Source organism: Cervus elaphus, chromosome 20 (assembly GCF_910594005.1).
Source record: "Cervus elaphus chromosome 20, mCerEla1.1, whole genome shotgun sequence".
Classification (NCBI taxonomy): Eukaryota; Metazoa; Chordata; class Mammalia; order Artiodactyla; family Cervidae; genus Cervus; species Cervus elaphus.
This window is the reverse complement of record NC_057834.1, coordinates 111,721,370-111,745,135: the sequence shown is the minus strand read 5'-3', so window position 1 is coordinate 111,745,135 and position 23,766 is coordinate 111,721,370. Positions and strand designations below refer to the sequence as shown.

General features: G+C 38.4%; 1 protein-coding gene across 3 annotated transcripts in view; it reads right to left on the bottom strand.

The window, feature by feature from the left end:
• The window catches only part of USP24 (ubiquitin specific peptidase 24), a 136,385-nt gene that overhangs the window by 27,198 nt on the left and 85,421 nt on the right, over positions 1–23,766 (bottom strand). For 2 of the 3 annotated variants that reach the window (XM_043875796.1, XM_043875797.1), the window contains exons 39-52: positions 15,469–15,530; positions 13,151–13,342; positions 12,061–12,178; positions 9,753–9,897; positions 7,297–7,416; positions 6,541–6,666; positions 5,811–5,909; positions 4,760–4,842; positions 4,240–4,381; positions 3,905–4,024; positions 3,270–3,490; positions 2,696–2,820; positions 1,520–1,688; positions 938–1,088 (exon numbers count right to left, since the gene is read on the bottom strand). In XM_043875796.1, the coding sequence (XP_043731731.1) occupies positions 938–1,088; positions 1,520–1,688; positions 2,696–2,820; positions 3,270–3,490; positions 3,905–4,024; positions 4,240–4,381; positions 4,760–4,842; positions 5,811–5,909; positions 6,541–6,666; positions 7,297–7,416; positions 9,753–9,897; positions 12,061–12,178; positions 13,151–13,342; positions 15,469–15,530 (1,873 nt within the window). The remainder of the gene's footprint in view (positions 1–937; positions 1,089–1,519; positions 1,689–2,695; positions 2,821–3,269; positions 3,491–3,904; positions 4,025–4,239; positions 4,382–4,759; positions 4,843–5,810; positions 5,910–6,540; positions 6,667–7,296; positions 7,417–9,752; positions 9,898–12,060; positions 12,179–13,150; positions 13,343–15,468; positions 15,531–23,766) is intronic. The other variant, XM_043875798.1, reaches the window with a different exon arrangement.

Genomic DNA, 23,766 nt, shown 5'->3' with positions numbered 1-23,766 from the left:
TTATTTTTAAGAAACAGGGTAAAATTATTCAATATGTAGAAGATATTTTTAGTGATAAGTTAGGGTAAAACAAGTTCATAAAATACTTCTCTCAACCTTTGAAATTTTTAAAAAGGAGAGAGAAAAAACTTTCAAAGATAAAGAGTTGTAAAAAGGTGAATTATTATTCATTAAACCACCCAATTCTTCCAGGAAATTCAGGAAAACCACCATGTGAAGGACAAGTGAATTCTAATCTGTTACTCTGAGTGGAAAGGGACAATGAGAGTTTTTCCAAATACAACCAACTCCATGCTCTCCATGTACCAGATGGCTTAATTCGCTTTTTTTTTTTTTTACCGAAGACTTTATATTTCTCTTAAATTTTTTGATTCTGGCTACTTAGCTCTTGATTACCTAGTGTATAAAGTCTGGACAGGGTAATGGGACAGTCTGAATTTAAATCCTGGCTCTGTGACACTGGCAGGATTATTTCTCCCTTCTGAGCTTTTTCCCCTTTTCATCTGAAAAACGGGAATAAAACCTGCTACTCCACAAGAGTGTTTTAAGAACTAGGGATTCAGGGAAGGTATTCAATAACTGATGATCATCATTGGTATTATTAGTTCTACTCAAAGGTTATGAACCGTGTTTCTCTTTCCCGATTTAATAAGCTAATTTCAGCAGTGGGTTTCTGCACTGCCCACTCCCTCCCCCTTGTTTACAGGGCGGCCACAGGCACACAGCAGGTTGGTGACAGTGCCCGTCACCCCTGAGCCTACAGCCACTTCTGTGACAGGCTGGGTCAGGAGACCCCGCGCTAGACTGTCGCTGGGTCAGAAGTTCTGGACACAACTATGTTGGCAAGAAGGCTGGCAGAAGTAGTTCTGGACCTATGAGATAAGATTCTGACCTTTATCTGGGTTTTCTCCCTTAGCATTTTTTATACAGTTCTTACCTGGTATATTCGAACAGGCATTTTCTCCACAAATAGTCCTTTCTTCTCACCTTTTTTCACCAGCTTGGTTAGAATAGACAGTCGGTCATTGTTAGGCCTATGGGGCCGAGGAGATGACTGAGGTGAAATTTCTGGTGAAGATGGTGCTGACCTAAGAGACATAAATAATGTATTAGATTTAAAGATAAACTGTATAGTTTCCTGATCCAATGTATTAAAATGCAAATTCATAGAAAACAGGACTTAAAAAAAAAAACCTTTCAGACGGTGCTGGCATAGTACTAGGCTCTGGACACAAAGTGCACTCAGTAAATGAGATTTTTAAAAATCTCAATTCTAACATGAAATAATTTCTATCCATGTTTCTAAATACAAAGAACTTGCCAAGGAAGTAACCACCAAGGTTACTTCCCAACTTGCTAAGGTAGCAGTGAGAAGAAAGACAGTGGGTAGAGGGATTTACTTACTTTTTAGAATTTCCCTTTAGTTCAGCTAATTACCTTTAAATACCAAACAACATGCTCTAAAGATCGCAATATCACCTACTGAGATCACACAGCAAAGTACAGAGGAGAAACTCACAGAGAGAGGTCCTCGGCTTCCTGCCGTACAACGCTGACTCGACTTTTCTTTGGTAACACTGGGGAGTTCTGATCAGACACCCTTTGGTAAAAGAGCATGTATGCGTTCCAGTATCTTCGGCGTACATCAGTGTAGGGGTTTGCTTCATAATGAGACAACAGGAAAGACTCTTTATAAATAAAAAATTTTCTCTTGACAATTTAAAACAACACAAATAAAGCGAGTAAGTACTTACTAAATTCGTTAAATGCAAAGTGTACGTAAAGTGCGTGTCCTTTTAGAGCGAGACTTAAAATCACCCAGATGGTGCTCCAGAGGGTAGGGAATGAGGGTGCTCTATGGTAAAGGAGTAAGGGAAAGAGGGCAAACTTTCCCAGGCAAGCTGACATTTAGTCAAAAGGCAAGTCACATTTGAAAGTAAATTCTGGGGCATAGGTTGGGGCTATAACTGGCCTCACTTAACCATTTCTGCACAAAACAGCCAAATCCAGGTAAATTTTGGCAAAGACACTATATTCAGCCAATAAAGGTTGCTACCTTTAGATACATGACTACCATGGTCTGGTATCAATGTCTAATATTGTGGATCTCACACAGGGGGAAAATTTTAAATCCCCCGAGACTATTTTAAAGTCAGGTAGAAAAAATGCCAAGGTTTCTTCAAATAGTAAATTCTTATGGGATTCTGTCAAGTACTTTTATGTTTTTTCTTCTGGGGGCGGGGCCTGTGGAAAGATTCGTTTGCCACACTGCATAACAAACACAGCTTTAAAAACACAGGTGCTAGAAATATCTTCTCTATTAATCATACACCTCCACGTAAGTGAAAAGGAAATTTGAACATTTTAGCGGACAACTACTTCTGAAACTATTTTTAAGGTTGAAATTCTTTCAAGTTGTTCTTTAATATTCATTTCTCACACTTAACTTACTCCTTACCCTAGGACTGTTGTAAAGAATCAAAAAAATTTAAAAAATTTTGTAAGCAGCTTGAACCTTTTCACTCTGGCTTATCAAGGAGTTTCTGGATCTATATGGCTAGAGCAGCTATAAGTAAAATTAATAGATAAAAAAAGTTGGTTCTATTTTTATATAAAAAATACTGCTTTCAATTTGAAAGAAAAGTACATATTAAAAAATAAAACCAGTGGAAAACATACATTTGTAAAAACTTACTTTGATCATAAACTTTTGGTCTGTATTCTCCTCCAAAGCATTCATACTCCAGGGTCTCATCATTAAGGTCAAATTCTTCTATAACTGTGTCATTAAATTTATACCACTTTCCTTTTCCACATCCCCTAGAGTGCAGATTTGATAAAACAAACATAAGGTTAAAAAATCAAAACTTTCATCTCCAGCATTCATCTCTATGTATTGTCTATAAAATACAGAAGGTAATTACCATTTGAAAACACCTAAGAAAAACACAGCAAAAGTTACTTCAAATTTTTAAACAACTTTTCAGAATAAAGGGATAAAACAGTTGCAACAAGTTTTAAAAATCCAATATAGACAATAAGATCAAAGAGCAATGTGAAAGCTTCTGCTCTACATAAGGGGAAGTGTGAGTTAACAGTAGGGCAGAGGAGGCAGAAGACAGATAGATACAAGAGGGCAAGGGGCGTGAAGGAGGGATACGGGAGGATAGAGAGTGGACAGCAGAGAGAGAGGAGGGGGAGCAGAGGAGAGGGAAAGCATGGCAGGAGGAGAGACTGCTGGAAGGGTGGAGTGGTACGAGAACGCTTACCGCCTATCCTTGATGAAGGAATAGTAGTGGCCTGCATGCGCCTGCCCACTATGTACAATGACTCCAACGAGTTCATAGTTTTCTGTGAGGGCAACTTTTTTTCGTGGAGATCCTCCACCTCCCTGATCTGTACTTCGCCCGTTTTCACCAACTTCAGAAGATGAATCTTGGCGTGCCATTCCTGAAACTGTGTAAGGCTCCATGTTTAGCATCCAGGGAAACTATTTAAAAGCAAAAACAGCACATTAATGATGGCTAGGAACATACAGGGCCACACCCACTGAATTCTGTACAAACAAGAGGGATGTGTTTTCCTAATTTAAGCAAGGAATACCCTCCAACTCAAGCACACAATCTCACAATGGCTCACAGGTCTGGGAAAGTATAAGTAGTCTCCTGTTTAAGCATTAAGGAAAGGCTTCCTCTTCTGTCACTAGGATGCCTTCTAGATATGAACGTTATTGTCCAGAGATCTGCCTGTGCCACAAGTGGCAGCAGCTTAAGACATGGGGCTGTGTACTTCTCAGAATGCTAAGGTTTCACATTTTAAATGGAATTTGAAAATACAGAAAAGGGAACAATAAAGAGAGTGCAGTAATAATGGTTATTAAAAAAACTAGGAAAACAAAAGTTACCCTTATCTGTTCATCATATTTAATGGAGCGTCCACTCTCCCAGTCAAATCCAAATCTCATCAGGTGAATGACCAAGACACTAGGTAATGATTTAATACAGGTCCTTTTCACTGTTGTTCTCTAAAGAGAAGCAAAACCCAATTATTTCCAAGGAGATGATAAAACATCAAAGTTAATTAATACGGAGGTCATAGATTTGTACAGGGCTTTACCATCTGTGTGAACACAAGTCATGACACAATCTAATGGAAGTAACAGCAGGAGGTTAATACTGATCTTACATAAAACACGAATAACAAATTAAACCTATTTTTTTAAAAGGGCAAATGTAATACCTTTTCTTTACACTTTTCGCAGTAATATGCATTACTTCCCTCGAGAACTTCTCCTCTAACAAACTGGTCCAAAGAAATTTCCAAACTCTGACAGGAAGTAACTCCTAGATTGAGAGCCATGAAAGCTTCTTCACGCTCATATCTTGAATAGCAAACAACAGAAAAACCATGGTCAACAATGGAATGAAAAAATATTGAAATTAGCATAATACTTGAGGCTAAACCTAGAACTACATTCATAATCAGTGTAATTAACACATACCTTCCCTCCTCCTTCTAAAGGTAAACTACCAAATAAAAAAGCCAAATTCTGACCACTTAGAACTGCTTAAAATTAAGAATTTCAACAAAGAAACTTTAGAAATGAAACCAAAAGAAATTTCATTCAAAAAACATATATAGATCCATTAGGAGATATATCTGCAAGCCTCTCAATGAATAAAAAATCTACACCATATTAGAAGAATCATTCAAAAAAGATGATGGTTATTTTTTTGATGTCAGTGTTATTTTCACTCACCTGTGAGGACAGTCTTTACAGATTTTCTGATCAGAATAGATGCCCTGAAAAGTATTCTTAAAGATTTGGTCTCTCCCCATTTTCTGTTGAAATACAAAGTTAAAATTTCAGTTGACACCTTTAGAACTTTTAGGTTGTTTATACGAAATTCTATTTAGACCTAAGCTAAAGCACAGATTTTAATTTACCCAACAAAATAAAATTAGTTGGCTTGGTAGTTTAAGCTGGGAACTAATGAAAGAATTACAACCTGCAGACCCACTGTCAGAGTAACGTAAACAATCAGAAAAGGAAGAGCAGAGCCGTCGGCCACACTGACGAAGGACGGCACTCTCCATGATGATCTGAGTCCTTCTCCCCTTGCCACAGTTACTGAGCTAGCAGTAACTCTCCATGATCTCTTCTTTTTTCTTGTGGGTAGAATGCTACAGATTTATAAGTTATTTTATTTTGGGCCCCCTGCAGTAGAAGCAGAGTCCTAACCATTGGATCACCAGAGAAATCCCTGTACTTTATTTTTTTTTTTTTAAAGAAACGGGTAACTTGTGCCTTCTGATGAGAGGAGGTAATGTTGGCAGTGATGGGAGGCTGTCTGTATCTTAGAAGGCGACACCACTCAGGAAGTTTGTGACAAGTTTTACTGGGTAGAGGTAGGAAGCTCTGGGTCACATAACCACAAACAACTTCTGAATCTGGTCCTTTCATTCCCTTTGACAAAGCAAGACAGCTCTGTGTGGGGCCTTCGGTTCACTTCTGATGGCAGCACTGCTGTGAGGCAAGGTTACTTCAACGCAGACACATAGTGTGTAGCTACAAATAGTTATTACTATGGGATATAGGTTAAGAATTATATACAAGTGTCAGATGAATTAAGAAAACAAATCTATAATCTATAGTGTTCTGTATATTCTGATATTCAAACCCAGATGAACTTAATTACAGTTGTGGTGTTAAAGATAATCACTTTCTGATTTGTAATCCCAAATTCTAAAGTACTGTTCTCATGCTAGACTTTGAGAGAATGAGAGGGAAAAATGCAAGTTTTTTCTACCTTGAGGTACTCATCCATCTGATCGATGAGACTGGTGAAGAATTCATATGCATCCTGCTGTTCTCTCACATAAAGTTCTTTGTTCCACATCTTGAAAATCTGTGTAACAAGAATTAAGTACATTGTTGAAGGAAAAATAGCATTTTCGGAATATGGTAAAAAAGGAATGCGACAGAGTCCTTAAATGCTTCTAAAAATCAAGTTCACTATTAGAATATAAAAGTTTTTACTGATGTGAGATTAGCTTGCATTCAGCCATCTATGTTTTTCCTCAGTCTCTTTATAATAATAAGGGTATGAAACCATATAGGGTGAGATTTAAGGTCAAGGAACAGACAGTTTCTCTCTTAGAAACTATCCAACCTATGGGGGAAATATAAGGCAAAACATAATACAGCAATGCTTTAAAAGAATATTCTTTATTTAGAGGTATTAGTGAAATCGGCGTATGTTCAGAGGAATAATTTGAACAAATATTTCAGACAGACAAGTAAGAATAAGAGGAAATAGCCCAAACAGTTAACACTAGCAAATCTCTAGAAATTATATAAATGACTATTCTCAACATTCTAATCACGTGAAGAATGGTAAAGATATTTCATTTATAGGTTCTTGGCAGTGGCATTAGTCTAGAGTTAATAAACAAGAGACTGTTATCACTAGAGAAAGAATGTAGCCACATTCCAAATAGCTAACATCTTTCAATCTAAAGAGTTACTGGGTGAAATACCTTCCAAAAGTTCTCTGGTACATAGTACTGTAGTTTGCTTTCCATCAAATGCCCAAAAAGAGACTGCACTTGGTAGAATACGCTATCATCCGGATTGTCCGTGTCATCATCCACTGAAAGTAATGACTAAAAAGAAATTAAATGTATTAAATTAGAAATACTCAACCACTTTCAGAAAACTTTGATTTCTATACCACAAGTACCCACATTGTTCTTTCAGAATGGCATGTGTGTTTAGCTGTGGCTACAACTCTGCGTATGTTTAGCTTCAACACTTCTAGCTAGTATAATAATGAACAAATCATCTCTGAGCTTCTGTTCGGTTATGAAAAACTGAAACTAATAATACTAGGATCTTTACAAGAAATTAGTATGACATAATGACACAGAATATTCTCAAAACTATTTACTGCTATATCATAACCTACTAGTAGATTATTACAAAGTACAAATGATAGAGTCTAAATATTTCTAAAACAGAAGAAATATTAATAGTTTTATGGGATAGAATTTGAGAATAATTTCAGGAGTTAAAAAATCACATTAGGTCAAACTCATCTGTCAAACAGGCAGTATGAGACCTCAGCAGATTTATAAAAGTTTATGAACAATGTCATCTATACAGACTTCAGAAGCTACTACAGAATCTCTAAGTATGTCTAGTTTTAGTAAACTCCAAAATTCAATATATGAATATGGAACAGTTCTCAGGCACACACGTTTATGAAACTAAACAGAAAAGAGGAAGGAAGTCACCTCTGGGAGACCAGGTTGCATATAGAGCTGCTGGAAGACTGCATTCATGTAACACGTAGCACCACCATTCCTCAGCCCCACAAACCCTGAGCTGGACCTGCTGTCCACAGGGGGAAGGTACTAGGAAAGAAAGGAGTAGAAACGTAGAGACGGAGTTAGTATCTCGGCCACCAGCAGACTTCCTCACAGCTCTGTCAGATATCCCACAGGAAAAGAGAGAAACGTGCAAATGTATCCATCCGGGGTATCAACGAGCTATGGTAGCAAACCCATATCCACAAAGCATCTCTACAGATGCAATGCATTTCTAAAACGACTTAGTGTTTCCATTTAGTTCCTAAAATACCTCCCATATATGAAGCATGTATTTGCATACTCACTATGTAGTGATGCATTTAGTCACTTCATTATCATTCAACAAATACTTCTTTAGAGTATCCTGTGCCAGGGATATGAGAGAGCAGAAATATATTTGCTCTTTGATCTCAAGGAGCTTACATTATATAGTAGGGTAGACATTAATTTAAAATATTGATACATATTTTCAAACTGAGGTAGTACTTTGAAAAGTAGGAAGGGTTCTGTGAAGTGTTTACTATGAAGAATCCTAACATGTCTGGATGGTCAAGAAAGGCTCATATTCCTTCTCTTACTTTCTGAGAAGGTAACATTCTTCTACTGAACTTCCTCTAATAAACATGCAATTAAAAAAATATGTAAATACTGTAGAATTTTACTTTAGGATGTTTTGCAATAATGCAGATTCTAATATAGTGTTTTTCCAGGTAGAAATAATTTAGAAAAGGCATCCTGAATAAAGTTCAACATGGCACTTCTCCAAGTGAAAAAGGATACCGTAGTGACACACTCTGAAACATGATTATAGTAGAATTTGGTGCGAATGCTATGACCAGAACCATATTTTATCTGCATTTATCAAGCACCTGCATCCATGTAATAACTGACAAACTGACAAGACCCTGGAGGCCTTCTGGACTGAAAGGAATTGCTAAATATCATATACTTTTCATTAACATTCAACATATACTTAGAGCAAGGTGATTTTTATGATCTAATTAACACTGTAATTTATTTGCAGTCTAAAGCACAGATTAAAAAAAAGTTGCAAAACAAGAAAAAACTTGTTCATAACAGTGCTAAAAGTGTACTTATATGACAAATATTTTCTTGATTATGCTGATATAATCCCTAGCTTACTAAAGTAAGACTGTCATTTTAATCTGATTATTAAATGCATGTAAAACTTAAAGCATAGCATAAAATAAGCATTATAAACTAAACAGTTCATACCAAAACAGCTCCCAATTTATGCATACATTTCACTTTGCAAGTACTATTTCCTCTATTTAGAACACCTCACTTCTTTCCCTGCCTAACTGTTTCACAGTACTCAGCTCAGGCATCCAAAGGGGTGAGACTGCCTCTGCATGTTAGTGGAGGATGCTTTAAAAGTGTCCCTCTGCCTGGTCTGGTGCTCCAGGCATCTATCTGCAGCTCGTTTCCCTCTTGTAGATGTTGACATAGCTTCTCATGTCTGAAATGACTTTCCCACCTTGCCTCAATTGGCTCACTACTGTTAAGGGCTCTATTTTAAATGCTATAATTTCTAAGATGCATTCTAAAATACCACGATCTGGTGTCAAAGTGCCTCTGTTAGCAGAGCATTCAGGATAAACCTCTATCTAAGGGCTGGAATCACATCTTCATTTTTGAGCTCCAGAAGTCTATAGCGCCTCAATGCATGGTAAACTCAATAAATCTTAGTTGAATTTAAGTGAACACAGACTAGATTGTGCCAGAGCCAGTGTTTGTTTGAGTTTGTAGCCCTGTCACTGTACCAAGCATAGTTTCTCAAAAAATAGGTTGAAATGCTAGTTTATACTGTGAATAATTATCACTTGACTTAAAAATGTCTCTTTTTGGGACTTCCCTTGTAGCCCAGCAATGAAGAATCTGCCTGCCAAAGCAGAGGACATGGGTTCTATCCCTGGTCTGGGGAAGATTTCACAAGACTAGTGGCAACTGGGCCCGTGAGCCACAACTACTGAAGTCACTGCTCTAGAGCCTGTGCTCCATGGCAAGAGAAGTCACTGCAATGAAAAGTCTGCACTGCAACTAGAGAGTAGCCCCCACTTGGCCACGACTAGAGAAAGCCCTGTGTAGCAACGAAGACCCAGAGCAGCCAAAGATAAATAAGTAAGTAAAAAATAAAAATTAAAAAGTCGTCTTTTTTTAATTAAAAGGGTACCATTTAGTAATGTATTAGGATAATACACTAGAGATTATAGCTAATTTGAGTATGTGAATATGATAAGGAAAGGAATAACCTGACTTTCTTTGTGACTAGGATAATACAAACATAGTTTTAAAATACTATGTTTAAACAAGAGCTCATTCTAAAAAAAATCAAGTGCATCAAGGTCTAGAAAACTTACATCAAACTCCTTGGTAAGAGCAGGATCAGGTTGATGATGCATAGAAAGTAGTTCTTTTGTAATAATTTGAAGATTTGAAGGTGAGCTATCAGCCAGCATGACAAGGACTTCGTAGGCTGCCAATCGGCTATTCACTGTACTACACCTAAAAACAAAAGACACAAGTGAATTTCAACAGTGAATAGCTTACTTAAGTCGCTCATTAAACCAACATTTGAAATGAAAATATAAGAGGTGCAATCTCTAAAACAGGGTTAAGTCAGAACCCAGGAATCTAGTGGGAGGTGATCAGGTAACAAAGGAAGAGATCATGAACAGAGGAAGGATGATTGTGATTTAGAGCTAAATATCTTCTTGGACTGATGATAAAGTAGCAAATCTTTCCATTATGACTCCAGAATACTCTTATCTAAGGGACTGATTAGCAAGAATATAAAGAATCTGAAAACTTTACCAAAAAATAACATGGAAACAACTATCTTTCAATCAAAATAGGTAGGAAGAAAAGTTTTTGTAGATATTACCCTGAAATTCAAATATCTACATGGCAGAAAGCTATACAAATCAGAATAGATGCCCATAAACATCAAGGATACTAGTCAGCTTTCTATTTTTCTGAAAATGTGGAGACAGAAATAGCTTGCCAACGGAGCGTGTTTATAAGTGACAGTGAAAGATAACTGGCAAGCACTCTGCAGGAACCAAAGGCTTCTTTCCTGCTCCCTTCAGTAGAGCCATTTGGGTGGTGGGCGGTGATTTCTCACTGTCACCTAAGACAACCTTGCGTTTCTTAGGAGGTCGCAGGTTAGGAAGGATACACAGAAAAGAGGACATCCAACCTCTGAGAGAGACAGTTATGGAATGGACTGTAGGAGGTGTGTTCAACAGGGGGCTGAAGGGCATGGAGATCAGAACTGCATCAGGCACTGAGGATACAGGCCATGGACCTGGCACTATCCTCTGCTTCTTAACTGCATTTCTGGGTTGCAAAGGACAGGTAAAGAATGAATAAAAGGTACCATATATATAAATCTATACATACATTAAGAAGTTCTTTTGTTGATGTGATACAAGAATAGTATTACTTGTGAAGAGAGTTTCTGTGTATTTTAAATCTCTTGCTGGCTTTAGAATTTAGGTAGGAAAAGGCTGTGAGTCACTGTGATAAATGAACACCATTCAGTACACCAGGGAGCGATGAAACAAAGTATTTCCTTTTCTATTCAAGGTACTGTATGTGATTTAAAATCACCTCCTTGTTGATGGATGTATTACTTTTACAATAATAAATACAAATGGAAGGATTCATGAAAAAAAATTTCAGTGAAAACTGCTGAAGATTTGTTTTCTCTGTTCACTGAAAACTGAGATAATCACGTGTTTACACTGCTTTAACAAAAGACTCTCGCAGACCTAGCACCAAATCTTCCAGAACAAGACTAGGGCAGGGGTAAGGACTGGGGTCACAGTGTGAAGGACACCCTGAGAGTTTTAACGAAGATTATCTAAAACAGATTTTGCTAATAAGGAATTTCTAGATAGAGAAATATCTATACATGATAAAACACCTCTTAAGATTTCATAAAATATTGCTTATTATGCCTTGCCCATTTCAATAACTACTGAAATTGTATGGGAATTTTTTTCACTGGTTAAATACCAAATCCTCAGTTTCTTTAGGATTACCTCAATTAACTCTGGTTTTCATGAGAAAAGAACAAAGTAAGTTAGGTTGAGAGCAAATAAGATGGCAGCTTGTAGCTGCGTCCTCCTCTCTCCAAGAGCATAAATAGCACCCACGCAGGGTCGACTCTATGAAAGGATCTTCCAAATTTCTACCCATAAAAACTGATAAAAAATTGAATTTTAAAATTACCACTGTAGTAAATCACTATCAGTTTTAATCATCAGGACACAGTCAATACTCAGCAAATTGCAGGGTTCATGCACTAAAGCACCAACGCTTTTCTCCTCACAGACTCCCTCAAGACTCAGAGCCTGATTTACTCTGGAAGCAAAATTCTTAAAACCTCAGTTTCTCTCGGAATTTGTTACTGATCAAGTTAACATTCTCACTCTTTATCCTGATGATAACATCAGTACTGGCACACTTGCTCAGCAATATTATGTGCCAGTAGGCTTTATCCTAAGCCCCCTTACATGCATTTCTTTACACAGAGGGTAATATCTTACAAGCTACACACACTCACAAGATGGAAGACAGACTCCACGTTAAGAAAATCTTTTTGGACTAAAGTTTCGAATTAGAATTTTTACCAAAACTGAACACAACGTGCATTTTCCATACTTTGGATGAAAGTCCTGTTGACTGATGGCGGCACTGCCAGCTGGAGAATGACTATTTAAAATAATTCTAGAAGCTCGGAAAAGGAAGTCATCTAACAATGGTTTAATGAGTGATGAACCTGGAATAGAGCATAATATTCATGTTGAGGATGAACACACATTTAATTCAAAGATCCTGTCTTGCACTTTCATATCAGAGCAGCAAAGGCACCTGCGGCCACCCAGTGGCAGGACACTCAATCTACTTGATGCTTATTTTTTGAGCATTTACTGTACCTGGCAAAGCTCTGTGGGGCAGCAGGGTGGGGATGGGTGGGAGAGTCAGGGAACAGGATACAAAGATATACAAGTGCAGGTACCTTCCTTTAAGAGCTGACAATAGAGGGAAAGGAGTTATACTTTCACTTAAGGAACACAAACGCCAAGAACACCACAAGGCAGATCGTTTGGGTGAATAATGTACTTTACTCTGGGCATAGGGGGAGTCCAAATAAAAGGTCTGAAAACTTAAAAAATCTGTAGGTAAAAATGATGTGCCCCATCTCACCCTGGTTTAGGATCACTCTTTTCTATGTATCCCCAGTAGCCAAGAAAATTTTTATAGAACTTAGTTTGTGTGATAGAAGTGATAATCAACATTTTGATTTGCTTTCTGAATATAATTTATAATACTGAATATGCTTTTACAAATTATATATGTATCCCACCACCCACGGGGCAGTGGTTGGGGTCTGCCTCTCCAGACAAGTATAATCTGTAAAAGAGGTAAGATACACAATGGACTATATTTTATAAAGTATGTAACTGTAAAAAAGAGAAAAATCTATGATTTATTATTTTTTTGTTACTAATAAGTTATGTGATCCAACTATTTTGAACACTATAAAATTCTCTATATGGTTTAATAACACAGATAAAATACACCTTATATTGGTTAGCTGCTAAAATTCCAGACAGCCTCCTATTGTCTGAAGGGTGAGTTCTCTATGAAACACTTTGCACCTGTCTTATGTTCCCAATTTCACACAAAACTATGGCAATACCTGAGCACTGAGGTACTCTGTCACGTGATAAGATGAAGCAATAATTACCAAGCATTTCCTTTTCCGCCCCACAGAGTGAAAGAAGGGTCTTGATGAGCCGTAAGTGTCCCGCCAGTAAGATGTTGTCTGCTTCACTGGTCTCACATTCAGCTGTGCGATTGGGTTCAAAGTTATCCAGCCAGGTAATCTCATCTTCAAGCATGGTAGCTGGGCTGATTCTTAACTGCTCCATTTCTGAAGCTAAGATAGAAAAACCAGACAAAACAAAAAACACCCCATTTTGAAGAAAGAAGGATTTCTTTTCAGAGTCAAATCCTGAATGAAAGTAATCAAGCAGAGACAAGTCTCAATCTTTCATCTCACAGATTAGCGAAATCGTCAGTGATGAACAGCAACTGCCCAGGGGACTATGAAGGCTCACACATGTCCGTTCCTTCCCTGCCTCCTCCTCTCAGTCACAGACCAAACGGCCCTGAGTGCATCCTCTGTGGGTCATGGTGCTCGTGCTGGGGATACAAGCTGAAGGGGACAACCCCTGCTCGGTGGGTGTGAGCAGATGTCCCAGGGAAGGAACCCTTCCAGAGCAGGAAGTGGTCAGTCAAGAGGTGAGAGGAAAGCCAGTGGTCCTGGAGCTTTACCTGTGCCTAGGGAGTGCGGAGCTCTGCGGAGGAGAGAGGGGTCCACAGTGGGCGGCAGGATCTAGGCTTCCAGACAATGAGCCAGCCTTGAGAGAACTACTCTGCTCTTTTGAATTTAGTATTTTGCTTTCCCCTCCAAACAAGGATTGAAAATAAGATTCCGTAGTGGAAGCTGGGACTAGCAGGGAGAGCAGGAGTGATCAAACTCTCTTCCCGGTGCACTGGGGCCACAGGCAAGCAGGGCCCCACGGGGTGAGATGGAAAGATACTTCTGGTGACACTGTGTGTCCTGGCTTCCTCATTCACAGAATGGGGCTATCACCTACACTGCAGGGGCTGTGTGTAAAGGGGCTAGTATAGGCCCCGGCATACAGACAATACTCCAAAAATGGCAAGACTGCTCATTTCAAAACATATTCCCACTCTGCCCTCAGTATCAATGAAGGGATCTTGGATCCCTTACTTGATGGCTCAATGGCACAGAAAAGGCTTCTACTAATAACCTGTTCATGCATTCTGAGGATGTACGTGTCCAGCCAATTCATGAGTCCAGTTCTCAAGCGGCAAAACAGAATACCCTCTACATGTCCAAGCCACAAAGCAAATCTTTTCGGGCTGCTGCCTAATTCAACATTGGAAGCTTGGTTGAAATATGCACTGCCAAGCTATATGGACATGTAGTTCATACACTTCTCTAGACAGTACAGGTCTTATTCCTGAATTAAGACACAGACTGCGTCATCTCAGGTTCCAACAAAACCAATGTCACCAAAGTGCTCAGAGTACTCTGTCCTCAGCTTCTGAGGGGCACTCATGAAACCCAGGATGGTGTCTGCTTTAGAGATGCTGCTGAGGCTTCTTAGTCGCTCTCCCTCTATGTGTCCATTATCTGAAGACCTTTGTGCTGTTTCTTTTAGGTTCTGTGTTTCTTTTGAAAAACCATTCTGTTTCTTCCTCTAGGGTACTGAGAACAACCAAAGAAATGCGATTCCCCTTTTACCTTTGTTCTCTAGGAACCTCACAACCTAATTCTAGGAGGTATTTTTTTAACTCCTGGGCTTGACATTCTTTTCCAATCAATGCTTTCGTTGATCCTGACTTTCATTTTATTTATATTTATTTATTATAAATCTTCCCTATAAGCTTTGTGTAAAGGGTAGGATTAAAATTAACAAACTCTTGATTGGAACAACTAAAATTCAGAGCATTCAAACGCGTATTTGCATTATATAAGAGTAAGTACAGATGATTAAAATCTAAACACTCTAACAACAGTGTTTCTAACAACGATATTGCAAGTCACCTAACACTAAACAATTACCTGACTTCCATCACTCACTTCTATTACTATCAACATATCACAACAGAGCTTCCCTCTTTTCCTTCAAACCTTCCAAACTGTCAGAATTGACTGTAATGGAGAAAGACTCTTCCTAACAATTCTGTATCAGTGTGATTAAAATACGAGCCTTTGACAATTTTTAATATCAACAAATCTCAATACATTAATGGCTGGACATATTATAGGAGAAGAGCTGACTGGTATGGTACATGGGGTTACATACTACTGTAAAATATTTTCAAGAGAATAAAATTCAACTTCAAACAATAATCATAAAGTTGTTTATATCTCAGATATATTAAGTCAGATTTAGAAATGTCTGTTTGGCTTTCTTTTCTAGTTCTCCGCAACCCCTCCCCTGACAAATCATTTAGACATATACTTACTTGTCAGATCATCTAATAATTGGCACCTCAGATCAAAATACTCCATGCACTGGGATAACAGTCTAAAAAATAGATAGATTTGAATGATCAAAAAGAGGCTGGTTTGAAAATAAAAAAAATTCCTTATAAGAATAAATTAATGAAACATGAATAAGAAAATTTTCCTAAGCATGAAATAACTACATTAATTCAACTTAAGTGTTTCAGCAAGACACACACTAGTGATTTTACTTATACAGATATAATAAAGGAATAATAATGTAAAGAGAAGAAACTTACTAAATCTATCACATTTTGTAATGATGTACACACTGACTGCATACATAATCCACTGATTACATTCACTGTTCAAATATTAACTGATACACACTAAGCTCCTACTACATGCTTGGAACTGTTTTAGGAGACCAATGAACAAGAAACAATGGAGACAGACAACAGATGAAAAATACATACATATGTCAATTGGTGACAGAGCTAAGAAGCAAAATAAAGTGGATAAAAGAAGAAAGAAAAAGGTAAATTCTTTTTTCTAAGATGATCAATGAAGCTTTTTTTGGGCAATTACAGTAATGAAGAGCACAGGTTTACATTTTAAAGTAAGGTGGACCTTACTTTTAATCCTGGCTCCACTACTCATGGCTCAGACAGTAAAGAATTTGCCTGCAATGAGAGAGACCTGGATTCTATCCCCTGGGTTGGGAAGATACCCAGGAGAAGGGAATGGCTACTAACTCCAGTATTCTTGACTGGAGAATTCCATGGTCAGAGAAATCTGGTGGGCTACAGTCCATAGGGTCGCTGAGTGACTAACACTTTCATTTTCCACTACTTAATAGCTGGGTGTCCAGGGACAGTGTATTTTAGTTTTCATAGTTTCCTGATTTCTAGTATATGTGCTGCCAAAGCGAGCACAGTTTCCTGATTTCTAAATGCTTACCAGAGTATTAGAAATAGACGTGCAAACATATATACAAACATAAAGGGCTCAAGAATGCACTAATGATGAGACTATAAATGAACCAAGAATTATGATTATTAAAAAAGTGGCAATAATATGCCAAGCTCATTTGGCTACTGTGAAGATTAAATGATAAATATATGCAAAGAATTTAGCATATTGTGAGGCACATAATCAGCCCATAACTGCTATTATCACCATTATTATAGCTTACTATTTAAGCACCATAGCTTATTACTTGGAAATGGTTTACACATTTCAACTAAAGAAATGAGCTTGAGCTCATTTCATTGAGCTTACTAGTTAACAAAAGGATCATCTGATTTTAGAAATCTTTTAACTAGGAAAAACTGGAAAACTAAAGTAAAAAATCTACAAGGACGAAAAAAGAGAAGTTTCTATAACTTTTAATCCACGTCTTTGTCAGGGAAAAATCATTCTTTGAAATTTGGCCTTATAGTATTTAAGAAGAATTAATTTTCATTACCAGAAATATACAACTAATATCTAATTTAGGTTAAATGGGGTCAGCTGTAACATAACTCTAAATTTTAGTTAACTTTTTAATTTTAAAGTCACTCAAAATTATCTTGTCTCAGAAACCAAAATCTTAAATTTCTTCCTTATTTATAAATTTATAAAGTTAAAACAATATTTGAGACTTAGATATGTGGGCCAGGAATCTCCATATATGAGAGATTATAAGATCGTACTATGACCAACTGTATACCAACAAATCGGATAACCTAGATGAAATGGAAAATCCTTAGAAGCATAATACTTCAGAAGACTGAATGAGGAAGAAACAGTGATTGTATACTATCACTAACAAGAACACTGAATCAATAAAAAACCTATCAACAAAAAAAATTCTTGGACCAAATGGCTGCACTGGTAAATTCCATTCAACATTTAAAGAAGAATCAACACCAACCCTTTTCAAACTTTTCCCAAAAAATGGAAGAGGAAGGAACACTTCCTAGCAAATCTAATTTGGCAGTCACATTTAAAGAATTAAACACCATGAACAACTGAGACTAATATCTGGAATGCAAGGATGGTTCAAAATTCGAAAACCAATCGATGAATATACTACATTAACAGAATGAAGGAAAACCCCCCCCCCCCCCCCATGGTTCCCTTGATTAACACAGAAAAAAATGACAAAATTTAATGCCTTTTCATGCTAGAATCACTAGACAAAGGAGGAGCATAAGAATGAGAGAAAATATATGCAAATCATGTATGTGATAAGGGATTAATATTCAGAATATATAAAGAAGAACAACAAAAAATGGAAAACCTAACTTAAAAATAAGAAAAAGACTTGAACAGACATTTCTCCAAAGAAGATATACAAATGGCCAATAAGCACACAATGAGATACTCAAAATCACTAATCACTAGAGAAACGCAAATGAAAACCCCAAGGTGCCACTTCACACTCATTAGGGTAGTTATTATCAAAAGCAAAAAGAAAACAAGTGTTGGCAAGAATATGGAGAATATGGAACCCTTATACATTGCTGGTGGGAGAGTAAAATGGTACAGCTACTGTGGAAACAATGTGGTGGTTCCTCAAAAAAATCAAGCACGGAATTATTACATGACCCAGCAATTCTACTTCTGGACATATACACAAAAGAACCAAAAGCAGGACTCAAAATGGTATCCATATAGGTTGATAGCATTATTTATACCAGCTAAAAGATGGAAACCAAACGTCCACCTATGGGTGAATAACTTCAGAAAGAAGGAAGGGATGGAGCCAAAGCAAAAACAACACCCAGTTGTGGATGTGACTGGTGATAGAAGCAAGGTCCGATGCTGTAAAGAGCAATATTGCATAGGAACCTGGAATGTTAGGTCCATGAATCAAGGCAAATTGGAAGTGGTCAAACAGGAGATGGCAAGAGTGAACGTCGACATTCTAGGAATCAGTGAACTAAAATGGAATGAAATGTGTGACTTTTAACTCAGATGACCATTATATCTATTACTGTGGGCAGGAATCCCTTAGAAGAAATGGTGTAGCCATCATAGTCAACAAAAGAGTCAGAAATGCAGTACTTGGATGCAGTCTCAAAAACGACAGAATGATCTCTGTTTGTTTCCAAGGCAAACCATTCAATATCACAGTAATCCAAGTCTATGCCCCGACCAGTAATGCTGAAGAAGCTGAAGCTGAACAGTTCTATGAAGACCTACAAGACCTTCTAGAACTAATACCCAAAAAAGATGTCCTTTTCATTATAGGGGACTGGAATGCAAAAGTAGGAAGTCAAGAAACACCTGGAGTAACAGGCAAATTTGGCCTTGGAGTACGGAATGAAGCAGAGCAAAGGCTAATAGAGTTCTGCCAAGAGAATGCACTGGTCATAGCAAACACCCTCTTCCAACAACACAAGAGAAGACTCTACACATGGACATCACGAGATGGCCAACACTGAAATCAGACTGATTATATTCTTTGCAGCCAAAGATGGAGAAGCTCTACACAGTTAGCAAAAAGAAGACTGGGAGCTGACTGTGGCTCAGATCATGAACTCCTTACTGCCAAGTTCAGACTTAAATTGAAGAAAGTAGGGAAAACCACTAGACCATTCAGGTATGACCTAAATCAAATCCCTTATGACTATACAGAAGAAGTGAGAAATAGATGTAAGGGACTAGATCTGATAAGAGTGCCTGATGAACTATGGACAGAGGTTCGTGACATTGTATAGAAGACAGGGATCAAGACCATCCCCAAGAAAAAGAGATGCAAAAAAAGCAAAATGGCTGTCTGAGGAGGCCTTACAAATAGCTGTGAAAAGAACAGAAGCAAAAAGCAAAGGAGAAAAGGAAAGATATACCCATTTGAATGCAGAGTTCCAAAAAATAGCAAGGAGCGATAAGAAAGCCTTCCTCAGTGATCAGTGCAAAGAAATAGAGGAAAACAATAGGATGGGAAAGACTAGAGATCTCTTCAAGAAAATTAGAGATACCAAGGGAACATTTCATGCAAAGATGGGCTCAATAAAGGACAAAAATGGTAGGGATCTAACAGAAGCAGAAGATATTAAGAAGAGGTGGCAAGGATACACAGAAGAACTGTACAAAAAAGATCTTCATGACCCAGATCATCACGAAGGTGTGATCACTCATCTAGAATCAGACATCCTGGAATATGAAGTCAAGTGAGCTTTAGGAAGCATCACTATGAACAAAGCTACTGGACGTGATGGAATTCCAGCTGAGCTATTTCAAATCCTGAAAGATGATGCTGTGAAAGTGCTGCACTCAATATGCCAGCAAATTTGGAAAACTCAGCAGTGGCCACAGGACTGGAAAAGGTCAGTTTTCATTCCAATCCCAAAGAAAGGCAATGCCAAAGAATGCTCGAAATATCACACAATTGCACTCATCTCACACGCTAGTAAAGTGATGCTCAAAATTCTCCAAGCCAGGCTTCAGCAATACGTGAACCGTGAACTTCCAGATGTTCAAGCTGGTTTTACAAAAGGCAGAGGAACCAGAGATCAAATTGCCAACATTTGCTGGATCATTGAAAAAGCAAGAGAGTTCCAGAAAAACATCTATTTCTGCTTCATTGGCTATGCCAAAGCCTTTGACTGTGTGGATCACAACAAACTGTGGAAAATTCTGAGACAGATGGGAATACCAGACCACCTGACCTGCCTCCTGAGAAACCTGTATGCAGGTCAGGAAGCAACAGTTAGAACTGGACATGGAACAACAGACTGGTTCCACATAGGAAAAGGAGTACATCAAGGCTGTATACTGTCACCCTGCTAATTTAACTTATATGCAGGGTATATCATGAGAAACGCTGGGCTGGAGGAAGCAAGAGCTGGAATCAAGATTGCTGGGAGAAATATCAATAACCTCAGATATGCAGATGACACCACCCTTAAGGCAGAAAGTGAAGAAGAACTAGAGACTTTTGATGAAAGTGAAAGAGGAGAGTGAAAAAGTTGGCTTAAAGCTCAACATTCAGAAAACTAAGATCATGGCATCTGGTCCCATCATTTCATGGCAAATAGATGGGGGAACAGTGGAAACAGTGTCTGACTTTACTTTTTTGGGCTACAAATTCAGTGCAGATGGTGACTGCAGCCATGAAATAAAAAGACGCTTACTCCTTGGAAGAAAAGTTATGACCAACTTAGCATATTAAAAAGCAGAGACATTACTTTGCCAATAAAGGTCCATCTAATCAAGGCTATGGTTTTTCCAGTAGTCATGTACGGATGTGACAGTTGGACTATAAAGAAAGCGGAGTGCTGAAGAATTGATGCTTTTGAACTGTGGTGTTGGAGAAGACTCTTGAGAATCCCTTAGACTGCAAGGCGACTGGATGTTCATTGGAAGGACTGATGTTGAAGCTGAAACTCTAATGCTCTGGCCACCTGATGCAAAGAGCTGACTCATTTGAAAAGACCCTGATGCTGGGAAAGACTGAGGGCAGGAGGAGAAGGTGATGACACAGGATGAGATGGTTGGGTGGCATCACCAACTCAATGGACATTAGTTTGGGTGGACTCTGGAAGTTGGTGATGGACTGGGAGGCCTGGCATGCTGCAGTTAATGGGGTTGCAAAGAGTCAGACACGACTGAGTGACTGAACTGAACTGAACTGAAGGGTAAATGGATAAACAAAGTATGATATATACAAAAAGGAATTATCATTCAGTCTTAAATAGAAATGAAACCCTGACTCACGCTATAACATGGATGAATCTTGAAAATATTATGGTAAGTTAAATAAGCTAGATAGAAAAGGACAAATATTGTATGATTTCACTTTTACAAGGTACCTAGAATAGTCAAATTTATAGAGATAGAAATTAAATTGGTAGTTGCTGGTGCCTGGAGGAAGAAGGGAAATGAATGAGGTGTTTTTGTTTAATGGGAGAAGAATTTCAGTTTGAGATGATGGAATAATTCTGGAAACAGACAGTGGTGATGGTTACACAAAAATGTGTATGTACTTAATTTCACTAAGTTACACTCCTAAAATGGGTAAAATTGTAAATTTTATGTTATGCACATTCTATCACAGTAAAAGAAAAAAAAATCTAGTAAATCTAAAAAGAACATCATCTACAAGATTGTCTCTGAACTGTCTCATCATGTCCTTTGTCCATTTTTCTGTTTGGCTGTTGGTCTTTCGTGGCTTATAATATCTCTTCTTATGTATTATTAAAATTAGCTTGCTGTCTGTCACATATGTTCATATAAGTCTATATAGTCAGTTTAACTGTCTTTTGACTCAGGTATATTTTTTTTTCATAGAAAATTTTAATTTTTTGGAGTCAAATTTATCAGTCTTGCATTTAGTGACTTCTTACTGGGTGTAGACTTCCAGTTTAGAATGCTAAAGAGCTTGGCTGCACAACAAGGTGAATACACTTAATGTTACTGCACTGTACAGTTAAAAATGGTTATAATGTTAAATGTTCTGTTATGGATCTTCCCAACCCAGGGATTGAACCTGGGTCTCCCATACTGTAGGCAGATTTTCTACCTGTGCCACTAGGGAAGCCCCTATGTATATATTATTACACTGAAAAAAAAAAAGACCAAGTTTGGTATGTGGAATTTTTGTTGCTGTTCAGTCACTTAGCTGGGCCCGACTCTGCAATCCCACGGACTGCAACATGCCAGGCTTCCCTGCCCTTCACTGTCTCCCAGAGTTTGCTCAAACTCATGTCCATTGAGCCGGTGATGTCTTCCAATCATCTCATCCTCTGTCATCCCCTTCTCCTCCTGCCCTGAATCTTGCCCAGCATCAGCGTCTTTTCCAATGAATAAGCTCTTTGTATCAGGTGGCCAAAGTATTGGAGTTTCAGCATCAGTCCTGCCAACGAATATTCAGGGTTGATTTCCTTTAGGATTGACTGGTTTGATCTCCTTGATGTCCAAGGGACTCTCAAAAGTCTTCTCCAACACCACAGTTCAAAAGTGTCAGTTCTTCGGTGCTCAGCTTTCTTTATACTCCACCTCTCCATACATGACTACTGGAAAAACCATAGCTTTGACTAGATGGACCTTTGTTGGCAAAGTGATATCTCTGCTTTTTATATACTGTCTAGGTTTGTCATAGCTTTTCTTCAAAGGAGCGAGTATATTTTAACTTCATGGCTGCAGTCACCGTCCAGTGATTTTGGAGCCCAAAAACAAAGTCTGTTACTGTTTCCATTGTTTCCCCATCTATTTGCCATGAAGTGATGGGGCCACATGCCACGATCTTAGTTTTCTGAATGCTGAGTTTTAAGCCAGCTTTTTCACTCTCCTCTTTCACCTTCATCAAGGGGCTCTTTAGATCCTCTGCTTTCTGCCATTAGGATGGTGTCATCTGCATATCTGGGGTTATTAATATTTCTCCTGGCAATCTTGATTCCAGCCTAAGCTTCACCCAGCCCAGCATTCCACATGTTGTACTCTGCTACTTCAGCATTCTTGCCTTGAGAACCCCATGAACAGTATGAAAAGGCAAAGCAATACAACACTGAAAGATGAACCCCCCAGGATGGTAGGTGTCCAATATGATACTGGAGAAGAACAGAGAAAGAGCTCCAGAAGGAATGAAGAGGCTGAGCTGAAGTGGAAGCGGCATCCAGTTGCGGATGTGTCTGGTGGTATTTGGAGTAGCTCTAACATTTCTACTAAGGGCTTTAATTTATGAAGCATATACAAAGGAAAATATATACTGATTTCACAAATCTCTGTGGCATCTTCTAAGCCCCAGAGCAAGGGCTTGCTGGTAAAGCTGAGCTGGAGAAAGTGGCTTAAACTTGAGGTCAATGTGGGATTTCTGACTTCCCAGCCTGCGCCTACACTGGGGCACCCTTGTAGGCAGGCTTGTCTCAGGAGGTAAGATGGGGCAGGCAGGATGGTTTTACTCAAGTCTCTGAACCTGGACCACAAGCCTCCTTCCATGTCCAGGATGTATAAACCCAAGAAAAAGCTAGAAGGATACCCTAGTACCTCTAGACATGGAGTTATAAAGTATGTTAAAAATGTGGTGTACAGGTGTGAACTCTTTACACAGTGATCTGGCTCAAATAATGCAGTTTCTCAACCACCAGGTGAGTCTTCTTCCTGGGGTAGGTGGACCAGGTAGGGTGGAGGTAGAAGCTGGGGTGGTGGAGAGAAAGACAGACTGGTATTGTTTCTTCTAACTCTTTGGTCCTAAGTGGGAGGAAAACCTGAAATGCCTTCTTTCAAGGTATACATGCTGGAAGAGAGAAGGAGAGATTCTGTCATCTCAGTCACGTACTGTGGCCTGTAGGGGAGCAGTACACAGATCATTACTCCCTCTCCGTATGACG